This window comes from Sorex fumeus, unplaced genomic scaffold (assembly GCF_029834395.1).
Source record: "Sorex fumeus unplaced genomic scaffold, SorFum_2.1 ptg000047l, whole genome shotgun sequence".
NCBI classification, from domain to species: domain Eukaryota; kingdom Metazoa; phylum Chordata; class Mammalia; order Eulipotyphla; family Soricidae; genus Sorex; species Sorex fumeus.
This window is the reverse complement of record NW_026606104.1, coordinates 15,810,816-15,825,008: the sequence shown is the minus strand read 5'-3', so window position 1 is coordinate 15,825,008 and position 14,193 is coordinate 15,810,816. Positions and strand designations below refer to the sequence as shown.

At 38.3% G+C, this 14,193-nt stretch overlaps 1 protein-coding gene across 1 annotated transcript in view; it reads right to left on the bottom strand.

The window, feature by feature from the left end:
* Positions 1 to 14,193, bottom strand: part of COL24A1 (collagen type XXIV alpha 1 chain) — a 324,882-nt gene that overhangs the window by 179,312 nt on the left and 131,377 nt on the right. Inside the window, exons 20-21 of the mRNA XM_056123526.1 lie at positions 13,535 to 13,588; positions 329 to 382 (exon numbers count right to left, since the gene is read on the bottom strand). Coding sequence (XP_055979501.1) covers positions 329 to 382; positions 13,535 to 13,588 — 108 coding nt within the window. The remainder of the gene's footprint in view (positions 1 to 328; positions 383 to 13,534; positions 13,589 to 14,193) is intronic.

Below are 14,193 nucleotides of genomic sequence, written 5' to 3'. Positions count from 1 at the left end.
TGCACTAAGTTCATTACTTGTACCTCTGACCAGTAAAAACATCAAAACAATTTGGTATTACCCAAATATTTTCCTATTCACAGAGACTTGAAATTAGAAGACTCTAGTTATCATACTTTTGTTTTGTTTTGGTTTGGTTTTAGGGCCACAACCAATAGTGTTCAGGGCTTACTCCTAGCTCTGCTCTCAGGAAAACTCCTGCTAGGCTAAGGGACCACATGAGATGCCTAGGATTAAACATGGGTGATCCATCAGATGCAAGGCAAGTGCTCTACCCGCTGTACTATTACTCTGGCTTTACATATCATACTTTTGCTTTCTTTTTTACCTTTGATCCTTCAGGGCCATTTTGTCCAGGAATCCCAATATCTCCTGGGAAACCCTAAAGAATATAAAAACATAGTTTAATTAATGATAAAATTATTCATATTATACTAAGCACATTCAAGACAACTGCCTTTTAAAATTCCAATTTAATAATATATACTCCCCAAATGATCTAGAGCAATAGCATATCAGGTAGGGTGTTTGCCTTGCACGCGGCCAACCTGGGTTCGATTCCTCTGCCCCTCTCGGAGAGCCCAGTAAGCTACCAAGAGTATTCTGCCTGCATGGCAAAGCTACCCATGGCGTATTTGATATGCCAAACACAGTAATGACAAGTTTCACAATGGAGACGTTACTGGGCCCACTTGAGCAAATTGAACAAAGGGAGGACAGTGCTACATTGCAGTGCTGCTTCTCAAATACTTGATATTAAAGATGAAGATAGGCAGTTTTTAAACATTGGAATACAAAACATACAAAGTATACTGAAACTGAATATACGCAAATATATACAAACACACATATATATCATTAGCTATTAAAATGAGAAAACAACCCTCCAGTCCATTCTAATAAAATCCTAAGAAATTCTTATGCAAAAGTCAGTGACAAAAATGAAAAAATGCAAGAAGGTGAATAACAGTTCATGAAATATAGATTAATAACAATATAGATAATATGCAACCAGGACTGCCTAAGAGTTCCAGGATTGTACTTTGCAGAATCAGTCTACTATACACTTGTACATTTTTTATAGTCAAAGATGCAAATAACTTCTATCTAATAAAAAAATTAACTCTGGTCCACATTTACTTTCTGATTTTTTTGAGAATTAAGAACTCATCTTTTCAAAAATGACAGTAGAATAGTCTAAATAGTGGACCCAAAGTATAAAAGTGGATTATGTTGTTAAATAAAATCTGAGCAGGGAAAAAACTCGAATGTTGTTTGAAAAATGCATAGATCAAAATTCTTTCTGAAATAGTAAATTATTATTTGATCTATTATAACCAGTTTTGTAATGATAATATGCTAATAATTTTTGCTTTTCTTGCACTGATTTTTTTTCAGTTATTTATGACATGGACAAAAGAATAAAGAATCAGATAAGTATAATAATCAGTATCTTTAAAAGTAAAAAAGACAGCAGCTAGAGAGAGAACAGAGTGTAGGGCACCTGCCTTGAATATGTTATACCCCTAGGTTTGATCTCCAGCAGCCCACACAGTCATCTGAACCCTCCATGAGTCATCCCTAAGCACAAATCCAGGAGAAAGTCTTGAGTATCACTGGGTACAGTCCCCATTCCCCCACAAAAATGTTTTAAAATGCTGCAATTAAAAATGAATATAGGGGCTGGAGCAACAGTACAGCGGGTAGGGCATTTGCCTTGCATGCAATTGACCCGGGTTCAATCCCCGGCATCCCATATGGCCCCCCAAGTGCCACCAGGAGTTATTCCTCAGTGCAAAGCCAGGAGTAACCCCTGAGCATCGCTGGGTGTGACCCAAAAAAGAAAAAAGAAAATAAATAAAATAAAAATGAATATCAGTTACAAAAGAAAAGAGAATTTAGTAGATAAATGTGACGAATCTGTAGATTTCTTTGGATAATATGAACTTCTTAACAGTACTGTAAATAACAGAATGAAGACAGGATATCTTTTCATTTACTTGTAACTCTATTTCTTTATTTCTTTATGACTTTATAGTAATTCACTGTTTAAATCTTTCATCTCCTGGTTAAGTATATTTCTATATTTTTCACTTCTTAAAGAATAAGATTCTGTAGTGTTATTTTTAATCTATATCTCTTTCTGGTAAATCAATATCATTGCACAGAAAGGCAATTGCTTTTATTTAACTTTGAATTTTTATTTTGTTTTTTTGAAGATGATCAATTTTCTTTCTTTTTTTTTTTAAACTGAATCACTGTGAGATACATAGTTACAAAGCTGTTCATGATTAGGTTTCAGTCATACAATGTTCCATCACCCATCCTTTATATAATGTTTCTGTATCTTGTGAGCAATGATGTGCTAATCAAAATACTTTAGTCATAAATTTTTATTTAGAAGCAGAAGAATGGTGCAGTTTTATGAATAGTAAGTGAAAATGTGTCTTCGTTTTCCGGAAACCTCACTTTAATATGATGTATTAAGGAGTGACCCAGCTTTCTCGCCAGTGAAAACAAAACTTAATATTCACTAATGACTAAGGCAGTAGACTAATTCACAGCTATTATTTTTTAAGGAAAACCTGGGAACCAGAGAATTAGCAGATTCCATTAGTTTAATGGGAAATTATAAAGCTACAATAATGTTATTCTCAATCTGGCCATGGTCAGAAATTTGAAGTGTTCAAATAGAGGCAGTTCATGATCCTCTAAGGCAACATTCTTCAGTTGGAAGCCATAAAGATTTATGTGGGATCTTCTAGGAAATTCCAAGGGGGACCCAAGAGCAGATTACTTAAAAAAACAGCATGAGAATAGGTGTCCAACTGGTAGGTCAGGATGCCACAGGACTAAACAAGGTCAAAAGGGGGCGACAGTTTGAAGAAGGTTGAGAAACACTGCTCAAAGGAGTTGATAGCCTAAGTCTCCAATAGGAGTGACAAAGACCACTTTCTTTTGCAATAAACTTTCCTTCCAGTTAAAAATAAAATGATAAAAATCTAGCAAGTCACCTCTAAATAAATCCAACAATGAACATATTTGGATAAATGAATAAAATGAAACAATTTGGTTGTGTAACCAAAATGAATCCCAATTGTATTAGTGTAAAGCCAAAAAAGGAATAAACAGTGCATGTGTCCACTTATATAAAAAGTTAAGAAAAAACGAAAATTAGTCTATAATAATAGAAATCAACCAGTGATAGTCTGGGAAGGGAGAAATCAGGAAGGATGTAAGGAAGGGATTAGAGAAGATAAACAAGTATATTGAGTTTGATAGTGACATTCATTCTTGATTTTGGTGATAGTTTCATGGGATAGTTTCATAAAGAAAAATTATGAAATAAAGAACTTAAACACATAAAGCTTTTTGTCCATTATACCTCAGTAAAGCTTTAGGTAGCTTTACTTTTCATAGTCATTTTATAAGTGTTTTAGGTGTTTTAGGCAATCATTTGCTTTTTTAGCAGGTAAGAGTTCCCCAAAAATGGATGATCTTTACAGATGAGCTAACAGAATGCATTCAGTAAATTTGCTCTAGATAAAATTAACATAAAAAGTTCATATTTTGGATTGAAAAGCATGATATAGTAGGCTGAATATAAAATACTTATTTTGGAAAATTTAAAATTTTCTGATATTTCATAAGGTGATTTTAAATATCCTATTATAGCTAAGGTGGAGCGATAGCACAGCGGGTAGGGCGTTCGCCTTACAAGCGGCCAACATGGCCACCCCGAGTTCTATTCCTCCACCCCTCTCGGAGAGCCCGGCAAGCTACCGAGAGTATTCGATATGCCAAACACAGCAACAACAAAGTCTCCGATGGAGACGTTACTGGGCCTGCTCGAGCAAATCGACGATCAACAGGAGGGCCTTTACCTTTACCTTTACCTATTATAGCTAAGATTGGTATTTGAGCTACTTAACTCATGAAAATTTTCAAATTTTATTTATTTTAGTAAGTGTTATCCATTAAATTGTAAGAATCCTATGCATTGGCTTAATTTTATCTTCTTAGTAGTTTACAAATATAAGTAGAGATAGATATATATATCTTTTAGAATAGGTCTATTGAAGAATTATTACATTAAAAAATAACAAGTTAGACTAATGTGAAAATTATAAATTCCTAGAGGGCAAATTAATGTGGTCTAGTCTGGTGTTGGACATACAGTACATTCAATAAACATCCAATGTCATGAAATAATGATCAATTAAAATTATATTTAAATAATTATATTTTCAATATAATTGAAATAATTGAAATAAATAACTTTGTCTGAAAAACAATCTCCTCCTCCCAAATTCAAATATGGTTTCTACAGATCGATCCAAAAGACTGAAATATTACATATGCAACAAGAAAGAATATATTAGGAAAGAAAAAGATTCCATAAAGAGAATTTGCTTTTAAGACATAGAGCCCTGGGAGCTGGAGCTATAGTACAGCAGGTAGGGTGCTTGCCTTGCTTGCAGCTGACCAGGGTTCGATCCCTGGCATCTCATTATGGTCCCCTTAGCAGCACTGCCAGGACAAATTCCTGAGTGCAGAGCCAGGAGTAACCCCAGAGCATTGCTGGGTGTGGCCAACCCCCTTCCAGCACCCCCTCCTCACCAAAAGACATGGAACCATGAATCATGGATTTTGTTCTCTAGCATTTGTGGAAGCACATGCCATGTCAATAATATTATGATTCCAAGAAGAAAAGTAATTTTAAAAAGATTAAAATGTTCTTTTCTGTGTGAGAAGAATTCATCTAAAAGTTAATGCCAAAAAAAAGTGGCAAAAGTACTAAAATCACTTTTCCAGTAAAGTATAGAAACTAAAATTTAGCTCAGGACATTGTGCAACTACAAATTAAAGAAATGTCTGTTTCCTGAGAAAACCACAAGCAGAAAATATCAGATTCTAGAAAAAGAAATACAAAAATTAGGATCCATCTCGGTATCAAGCTTTCTTTGTCTTTTATATCTAAAAACCCATCATAACATGAATTTTTCATTATAATAGTTAAAAATGTTATAAATGATAATTATTCTTCAAGTATTTACTTTACAATTCTATGTATGTAAGCAGTAAAGATAGCACAGCTGAATTCCATATGTGTAGTATCCAAAAAATTCAGCAAAGAAAATCTGTTTTGAGACAATTGTTTGATACTCAGATACAACATATGGTGACAAAAAATAGATTAACAGTAGACTTAGGAGGGAAGGAGATAAAAGATTCCAAAGTGCATGAAAGAAATCTAGAAGTCTGATGGATATGTTCACTATTTCAATTTTATCAAAATGAAATTACCATGTCAAAAATTAACAAATTACAGAATGACTGAGTACTATGCCTCTAACATAGTTACATAATTTGGTTCTAACATTTTAAAACTAAATATGTACAGATGTAAGAAATATATGCCAACTATCAAATTTGACTCATTATTCTCCAATCCACCAAGCAAATTACCTTGACAGGAACATACTCACATGCTTTACACTATTTAGAATAACCTCTGCCTTTCCTGCCATTAATTTATGAACATAATTTAAAGTCTGTTTTTTAATGAACCCTGCAAAATCTTATTAACCTCTCTTCAAACACTTGAACCATAAAGATTACCTATTTAATTGTAAACGTCTTCCATTATTGTGTTATCCATCTTGCTTTACCTATCTTTCCAATTCATTTTTATTTTTTAAAAACATTTCTAGATTGAGATACTGTGATTTACAATATTGTTAATGGTAGTTTCCTGTGTGCATAATTTTAATACCACACCTATGACCAATGTACTCACCTTACAGATCAGCTTTATACAAGTAAACTATAAATGTTTCTAAATTATAATGACATTTTATATATTCTACAGAATTTGATAAGCACAGAATTTATTCACAGTAGACACTGAAGAAATAAATTTTTCTTCTTGACAGATTTAATGATGCTTTCTTTCAGCAAATATTAAACAACAAAAACATCTACTATTAAACTAAACCTAAATGGAAAAAATGCAAAGTAATAATTAAGTAAAGGAAATTGGCCTTGCTAAAATCTAAGTTCTAATTAACAAATGCAACTGACCACCATTTATAATAAGGCTGGTATAATCGATGAAGAAGAATAGTTTTGCTTGGTAGGAGCAGATTCTCTAAATGAACATGAGTTCTCGTCTCTAATAAAGACCACCCTAGTAGAAAAAGTGTTCACTCGTGGCCATTTTTGATATGTTATTAGTGGTCTCAGCTCATTTTTCTAGTAAACAACTGAATCCATTTGCCAAGTGCATTATTCAAAATTCAACTATTTGGCACTCTCTCTAGCCCAGAGGGGTTAACAGCTGAATCAACAAACATTCTAACTATCCTGCTACCACATTTGACAGGGCTTTGCTGCCAAAAAACTGGAAGGAAGCCTGGGGTTAGTGCTCAAAAATGATAGTACTATGCTTAAAGAAATAGAAAAGATTCCTGTGCAATATTTTCCATATGCTTTTATTAAAAGCAGACAAAGGGCCAATATGGGAAAACTTTTAAATCATGTGTTTTAAAGCACATCATGGAACATCTGTAATATTTACATTTATGTGAAGAGCTAACTGCATGATATGTTTACTTCTTTGTTAAATAAATTTAATAATTTGCCTAGAATAAGTAAAACATTAAGAAGCCATGAAAAAAAAAACTTTGAAGTGGTTTAAAGCAACATTTGTGCAGATGGCCTTAAATGATGAGCAATTCTCTTCAATGCCAAAGAAAAATAACTTGCAGTTTACAACAAAAAATCAGAAAGCTTTGCTTTCCAACCCTTATGAAAATCTTAGCTTCTGAACTAGAAGGCACTATTAAGTAATGCTGGTCAGACTTGTCTGACCTTGAAGGCAGCGTACATGACCACATGTAGGGTATGATTACAAGTTTCACAATTTCCCAGTCACCCACAATTTATGTTGTTTGTTAATATGCTATTTTATAAATAATATTTGCGATAACAATGCATTCCAGAGAAGACAAAACAGTCAAAGAATTTCTTTCTTCAGGTTCCAGGACTACCTTTTCTATTTTCTTTCCCTCATGGAGAGGAGTTCTTATCTCAAACAACCAATTTCTCTATTTCTTTCTGTATTCACCATTCCAATCAAAATATGCTTAGAGAAACATTTGATAAATATATTTTACCCCAAGCAGTAATGAGTTAATATTAATTTCAATATTATCCATTTTCAATGCCATTAATAATTCAATTCTTTGACTATACAATTTAGAAAATTGCATCAAATTTAATAAATCTTGATGTCTGGATGAAGGATGTAATCTGAACTGAATACAGAGTATTTGAATACATGCTCTTTGAAATAAGAACCTAATCAAATTTGTTCCACCACTACACTGATTTCTGATGATTAACATATAACAAGCAGAAAAAAAATCCACTGAAAATTTAGAGCCATAATTCAATTATCAAAGAAGGAGCCTAAAAGGCAAGTATACTCCTAAAGATAGGTGTACTTTTAAGTCGTGAGTGTTAGCTATTCATTCACATCTACAAGTTCAGCAAATCTAGTGGGTATGAAGAAAATGTCACAGATTAGTAAAGTCATTAAAGATTTAAACTATGTACAGGAACTGATTTCTACCAGAGAACTGTTTAACTCACATCATAATCTTTACAGAAATCAGCTAGTTGTTGGAGAATTACTTTACAGACCCAATAGCAGCTACTGAGGTGAATATAGAGGCATTTTTTTAAAAGTAGGGTTTTTGTTTGGGGGGGGGCACACCCTCCTGTCCTCAGGGCTTCCTCTTGGCTCATACTCAAGGATCCCTCCTGTTAGGGTTTGGGGGATCATAGGAGTTCTGGGATTGAAACCGCATCATCTGCATGCAAAGCAAATGCTCTGCCCACTATACCATTTCTCCAACCTCTAAAAGTAGATTATTAAGGCCCACCATACATGATGTGCTGTATCTAATTTTACAATTTTGCAGTATATTCCTTTTTTGCTTTTTGGGTTGCACTTGGCAGTGCTCAGGGGTTACTCCTGGTTCTTTACTCAGGAAATAATCTTGGTGGTGCTTGGAGACCACATGGGTTTCCAGGGATTGAACCTGGGTCAGCAACATGGAAGGCAAATGCTCTCCCTGCTGTACTATCCAGGCCCTAATTTTGCAGTCTACTCTTTTCCCATGTAATTAGAAATGAAAATATAAACCAGTTTCCATTCATATGGATTGGACGACAATGTCAATTTCAGATGTACAATGTTCTTCCACTCACACTTTGGGGTTGAAGAGACAGAACAGTGGGTTGGGCACTTGTCTTTCACATGGTCGACCTGGGTTTGGGCCCCAGGATTTCAAATGGTACCCTCAGTACTGCCACAAGTGATCTTTGAACGCAGAGCCAGGAATACCCAAAGCATCCAAAAACCTAAAATATACTTTATAACAATAATATAGTTATGGACATTCTAGACCTTAAGGCATGCAAGAGAGTATTGACCTCATCTTTCATACTCAGTATTGTGTTCATTGAACATGAGGGGTTGGAGCGATAGCACAGCAGGTAGGGTGTTTGCCTTGTATGTGGCCTACCTGGCCGACCCAGGTACAATTCCTCCAACCCTCCCAGAGAGCCCGGCAAGCTACCAAAAGTATCTCAACCCCACGGCAAAGCCTGGCAAGCTACTTGTGACATATTCGATATGCCAAACACAGTAACAAGTGTCACAATAGAGACTTTACTGGGCCCACTCGAGCAAATCGATGAATGATGGGAGGACAGTGACAGTGAGAGTGACAGTAAACAGGATGAGCCAGAGGAGACTGGTAAGACTGCACTCCAGAGTGTAAGGAATATCTGCCCAAAGGCAATGGAAAACCTAGAGTCTAATAAACTCTATCATAAAGAAGAAGGAGCAGTGGGCTTCTTTAGATCTTGGAAGAAAAACATTCCACACCTAGAAATACACTGAAATCTGGCATCATTGTTTGAAGCCTGGAACAAGAAAGGTAATATCCAAAGTCTAGGGTTTAGTACAGTTAAGCCTGGCACTCAGTCACTTAAACACAGAGGATCTTGTACTCAGACATTTAATACAGAAGACCTTATAGTATTGAAGGTGTCAAAAAGGAATATGCAATTATGAACTTAATGGTAAGCTCCAGGGACAGAATCCTGTAGTGGCCCAAGATTCTTCAGGAAGACCATGCCATACTTTGACTTCAGAATATGAAAGTAAATTGTGAATCGTTTTTACTCCCGCAAAACATACGGTCCTAGAGAAAAATAGCTTGTTGTTATTAGACTCTAACAGAGGCAGGTTGCTTGAAAGGGGGAATAAAGTAGCACTGTGTCTGGAACTTCCTATTATATCCTGGTTTCCACTGGAATTATCAATAAAGTAAATAATTCAAATGGAACAAAATAGCAGATCACTATAAGATAAAAAATAATGTAACTAGGACTGAGTCCAAATAGAGTGTAGGTTACATCTTTAGTTCCATGAGAAAAAGAACACAGAGAAGAGAAAGGATGAACACTGAGCCTTGTTTTTTGTGGTATAGAAATAAAAAAAACAAGGCAACGCTTTGAAGGGCCGGAGCGATAGCACAGCGGGTAGGGCGTTTGCCTTGCATGCAGCCAACATGGCCGACCCAGGTTCAATTCCCAGCATCCCATATGGTCCCCCAAGTACCACCAGGAGTAATTCCTGAGTGCATAAGCCAGGGGTAACCCCTGAGCATTGCCAGGTGTGACCCAAAAAGCAAATAAAAAAAAGACAATGCTTTGAATATCATGACAAATCATAAAATGTCAAAGTCAACAAAGAAAAAAGATGAATTAAAGGAAGACTAAATAAAATGTAAAAATATAGCCTATGCATTCTTTTCTCTAAAAGATCCAAAGCTATGTTGATATGTATGAAGGTTACAAAATCTTAGCACACGTACATTTTAAATTAAACTTACAATAAAATAATTGATGTTCATAATAAAAACTTTTATAGATAAAAAGATAAATTAACCTCTGGATTCTCAGTATGAAAAATAATGGGTAAAAGAAATTTATGCCAGAAAGGTTTTGACATTCAGTTTTCATATTCAATCCATTTGAATTTTGTCATTTATTCCAGAATTAAGATAACAGTATCTTACTGTATTTCCTACCACTCTCTTGTTAAAACAACTAGATGTGATGGTTTCTAAGCTATCAGTATCCAAAATGTTTTAAAATTAGGCAATAAATAAGGAACTGATTATTAAAATTATTGGCCCCAATCCTGAAAGACAGCTGCAGAGAAAGAAGTTGATCTTTGGCTTACAGAATGGGAAAAGCTCAGTAGGACAATTCCTAGAAATTTGGCCTACTGTTCTAATTCTGCGGACTTTATGACTGAAGCCAAATTCACTTTCCCAGCTTGACTGCTCCATCTATGACTCTGGGCTAGACATGCATACACATTTAAACATATAGGCTTATATTTTTTTTAACTAGAGTGTGCTTTAAAAGTTTTATCTCCTTCCAGTGTATTTTTTTTGTCATAAATTGTAGTTTTTTTTATTAGTGAAACACCATGAGGTACAGTTGTAGATTTATAATTTTTTGTGCTTGGGTTTCTATTATACAATGATCAGATACCCATCTCTCCACCAGTGCCCATTTTCCACCACCATGGATAATATCCCTCCCACCCCAATCTCCCCATCCCCCCTGCCTCTGTGGCAGGGCAATCCCTTGTGTTCTCTCTCTCCTTTTGGGTGTTGTAGTCTGCAAAAGAGGCATTGAGTGGCAAACATGTTCAGTCCATAGTCTACTTTCGACATGCATCTCCCCTCCTGGGAGGATCCTCCAAACACCCTTTATTTGGTGTTCCCTTCTCTATCTGAGCTGCCCTTTTCCCTTCTGGTGTATTTTTGACTAATAAAGTGATTTTAAAAATAACCCTGGGATCTGGATTTTATAGTCTCTGAGTCTTGGCCGCTGATGGGATTACACGGCACCAGGGGGCCAGGTGGTGGGTGTGACCCCCGCCTACTGGAATTTGGAGGATCTGGGTGGAAGATGCTCGACTCCAATTCGAGTAGGCTTGGAGGACTCGGCCCCGGAACCCGCGTGGCTTTGTCCCTCTGCCAGTACCTTCCTGTGTGCGGAGAGTGGTCTCAGCATGGTGGTGGCTGGTCCTGGAGGTCTTCGGCTGCCAGAGCCCCGGTCGGGGCGGGGAGGAAAGCTCAACCCGCTCCCCTCCAAGGGACCCCAGCGAGGAACAGCCAGGCGCAGGGGCAGGAGACTCACTGCACTGGTCTCGTCCGGGATCTGGATTTTATAGTCTCTGAGTCTTGGCCGCTGATGGGATTACACGGCGCCAGGGGGCCAGGTGGTGGGTGTGACCCCCGCCTACTGGAATTTGGAGGATCTGGGTGGAAGATGCTCGACTCCAATTCGAGTAGGCTTGGAGGACTCGGCCCCGGAACCCGCGTGGCTTTGTCCCTCTGCCAGTACCTTCCTGTGTGCGGAGAGTGGTCTCAGCATGGTGGTGGCTGGTCCTGGAGGTCTTCGGCTGCCAGAGCCCCGGTCGGGGCGGGGAGGAAAGCTCAACCCGCTCCCCTCCAAGGGACCCCAGCGAGGAACAGCCAGGCGCAGGGGCAGGAGACTCACTGCACTGGTCTTGTCCGGGATCTGGATTTTATAGTCTCTGAGTCTTGGCCGCTGATGGGATTACACGGCGCCAGGGGGCCAGGTGGTGGGTGTGACCCCCGCCTACTGGAATTTGGAGGATCTGGGTGGAAGATGCTCGACTCCAATTCGAGTAGGCTTGGAGGACTCGGCCCCGGAACCCGCGTGGCTTTGTCCCTCTGCCAGTACCTTCATGTGTGCGGAGCCCCTGCGCCTGGCTGTTCCTCGCTGGGGTCCCTTGGAGGGGAGCGGGTTGAGCTTTCCTCCCCGCCCCGACCGGGGCTCTGGCAGCCGAAGACCTCCAGGACCAGCCACCACCATGCTGAGACCACTCTCCGCACACAGGAAGGTACTGGCAGAGGGACAAAGCCATGCGGGTTCCGGGGCCGAGTCCTCCAAGCCTACTCGAATTGGAGTCGAGCATCTTCCACCCAGATCCTCCAAATTCCAGTAGGCGGGGGTCACACCCACCACCTGGCCCCCTGGTGCCGTGTAATCCCATCAGCGGCCAAGACTCAGAGACTATAAAATCCAGATCCCGGAACCGCGCGGCCGCATTCGCGGCCGCGCGACATCTTATCAAAACATCTTTTTATGATATTTTATTATCTCATTACTACTTTGGACAAACTTGCAGGCTATCGAATATAGCCTGCCCACAGGGCAGAGTCTGGCAAACTCCCCGTGGCGCACCAAATATGCCAAATACCAGTAACAATGATGGGTCTCTTCTCCTAAAGAGCCTTGAATATAATCTCAGGGCTAGGATGAAAGAGACGTTTCTGGGGCCTGCTCGAGGCAATCTACGAATAACAGGATGATGAAATGAAAAAATGAATGAAAAATATCCCTCAAAATCTCAATATCATAAGCTTATGTTCTATGAAGTCTTGCAGGATAAAAAGCATAACACATTATGGCCATGTCAAAATTGTCAAGAATATGCAAATTTGGTATGTGTATTTAATTGTATTTCCTCTAGAATAAGATCTATTTCCTGGCCATCTCGGAGATCCCGGCAAGCTACCAAGAGTATCCCGCTCGCACGGCAGAGCCTGGCAAGCTCCCCATGGCGTATTCGATATGCCAAAAACAGTAACAATAATGGTTCTCATTCATCATTCTCCTGCCCTGAAAGAGCCGCCAATAGACCACTGGGCTACACTATCACGTGACAAAGACAAATGGCACCCGCTCAAGCAAACTGATGAACAACGGGATGACAAGCGACAAGTGGAAATTGTCTATTTGCTCTGGTGTGAGATCTAAATCATATAAACATAGAGAAAATTTATAAATACTCACATTAAAAATTCAGGCTAGTCTATGCCGTGAAATTTAACTTTGAGCCCCAAGTATGTGTTTTTAATAGTTTTTTTTTACAAAAAATAAAGTAAAACAATTATGATCAAATCAGTTCTAAAATGAGACAATGGGCTGGAGCGATAGCACAGCAGGTAGGGCGTTTGCCTTGCAAGCGGCCAACATGACCGAACCGAGTCCAATTCCTCCGTCCCTCTCGGAGACCTTGGCAAGCCACTGAGAGTATCTCGCCCACATGGCAAAGCCTGGCAAGCTACCTGTGACGTATTCAATATGCCAAACACAGTAACAATTGTCACAATGGAGACGTTACTGGACCCGCTCGAGCAAATCAATGAACAATGGGAGGACAGTGACAGTGAATGAGACAATATCTTGAATTTCTATTACATACCCCTTGACATAACAGAATAAAATTTAATATGAAGCATTTACTAAGGTTTTAAATTAAATCCTTCTTAAACTACATACAAACATGTTTTATCAATTAAAATTATTTTTTTGTTTCAAACTTAATAATTGTACTCAATTTTACCTCTGGTCCTGGAGGCCCAGATGGTCCATGAGGTCCTGGATCACCCACCTGACCCTAAAATGGGGGTAGATTCAAAATATTAACATTGCATCAATAAATTTAAGTTTTAGAAGGAAACATACATGGTAGGTAAATACAAAGGTATGTTGACTTATCAGCAAACAACTCACAGAGTTATAATCATGTTTTTAAAAGACTTATTTTGTGGACTGGAGCGATAGCACAGTGGGTAGGGCATTTGCCTTGCACATGGCCAACTGGGCCGACCCGAGTTCGATTCCTCCACCCCTCTTGAGAGCCCGGCAAGCTACCAAGAGTATCTCGCCCGCACAGCAAAGCCTGGCAAGTTCCCCATGCCGTACTCAATATGCAAACACAATAACAACAAATCTCACAATGTTACTGGGTCCGCTCGAGCAAATTGATGATCAATGGGAGGACAGTGACAGTGACAGTGACCACTATGGAATACTTCTTTGAATAAAACGTGCAAGTACATGATTATTATTTACTTAAATAAAATGTGCAACTATATAATCAATATTTACTTATAAATATCAGAGAAACACAGATGAGCTAAATGCTCAATCAAATGTAAAGTAGCTTGTGTGGATGTTTCCTAGAGAAAAAGACCATAAAAATAGTTCAAAAAGGAACTT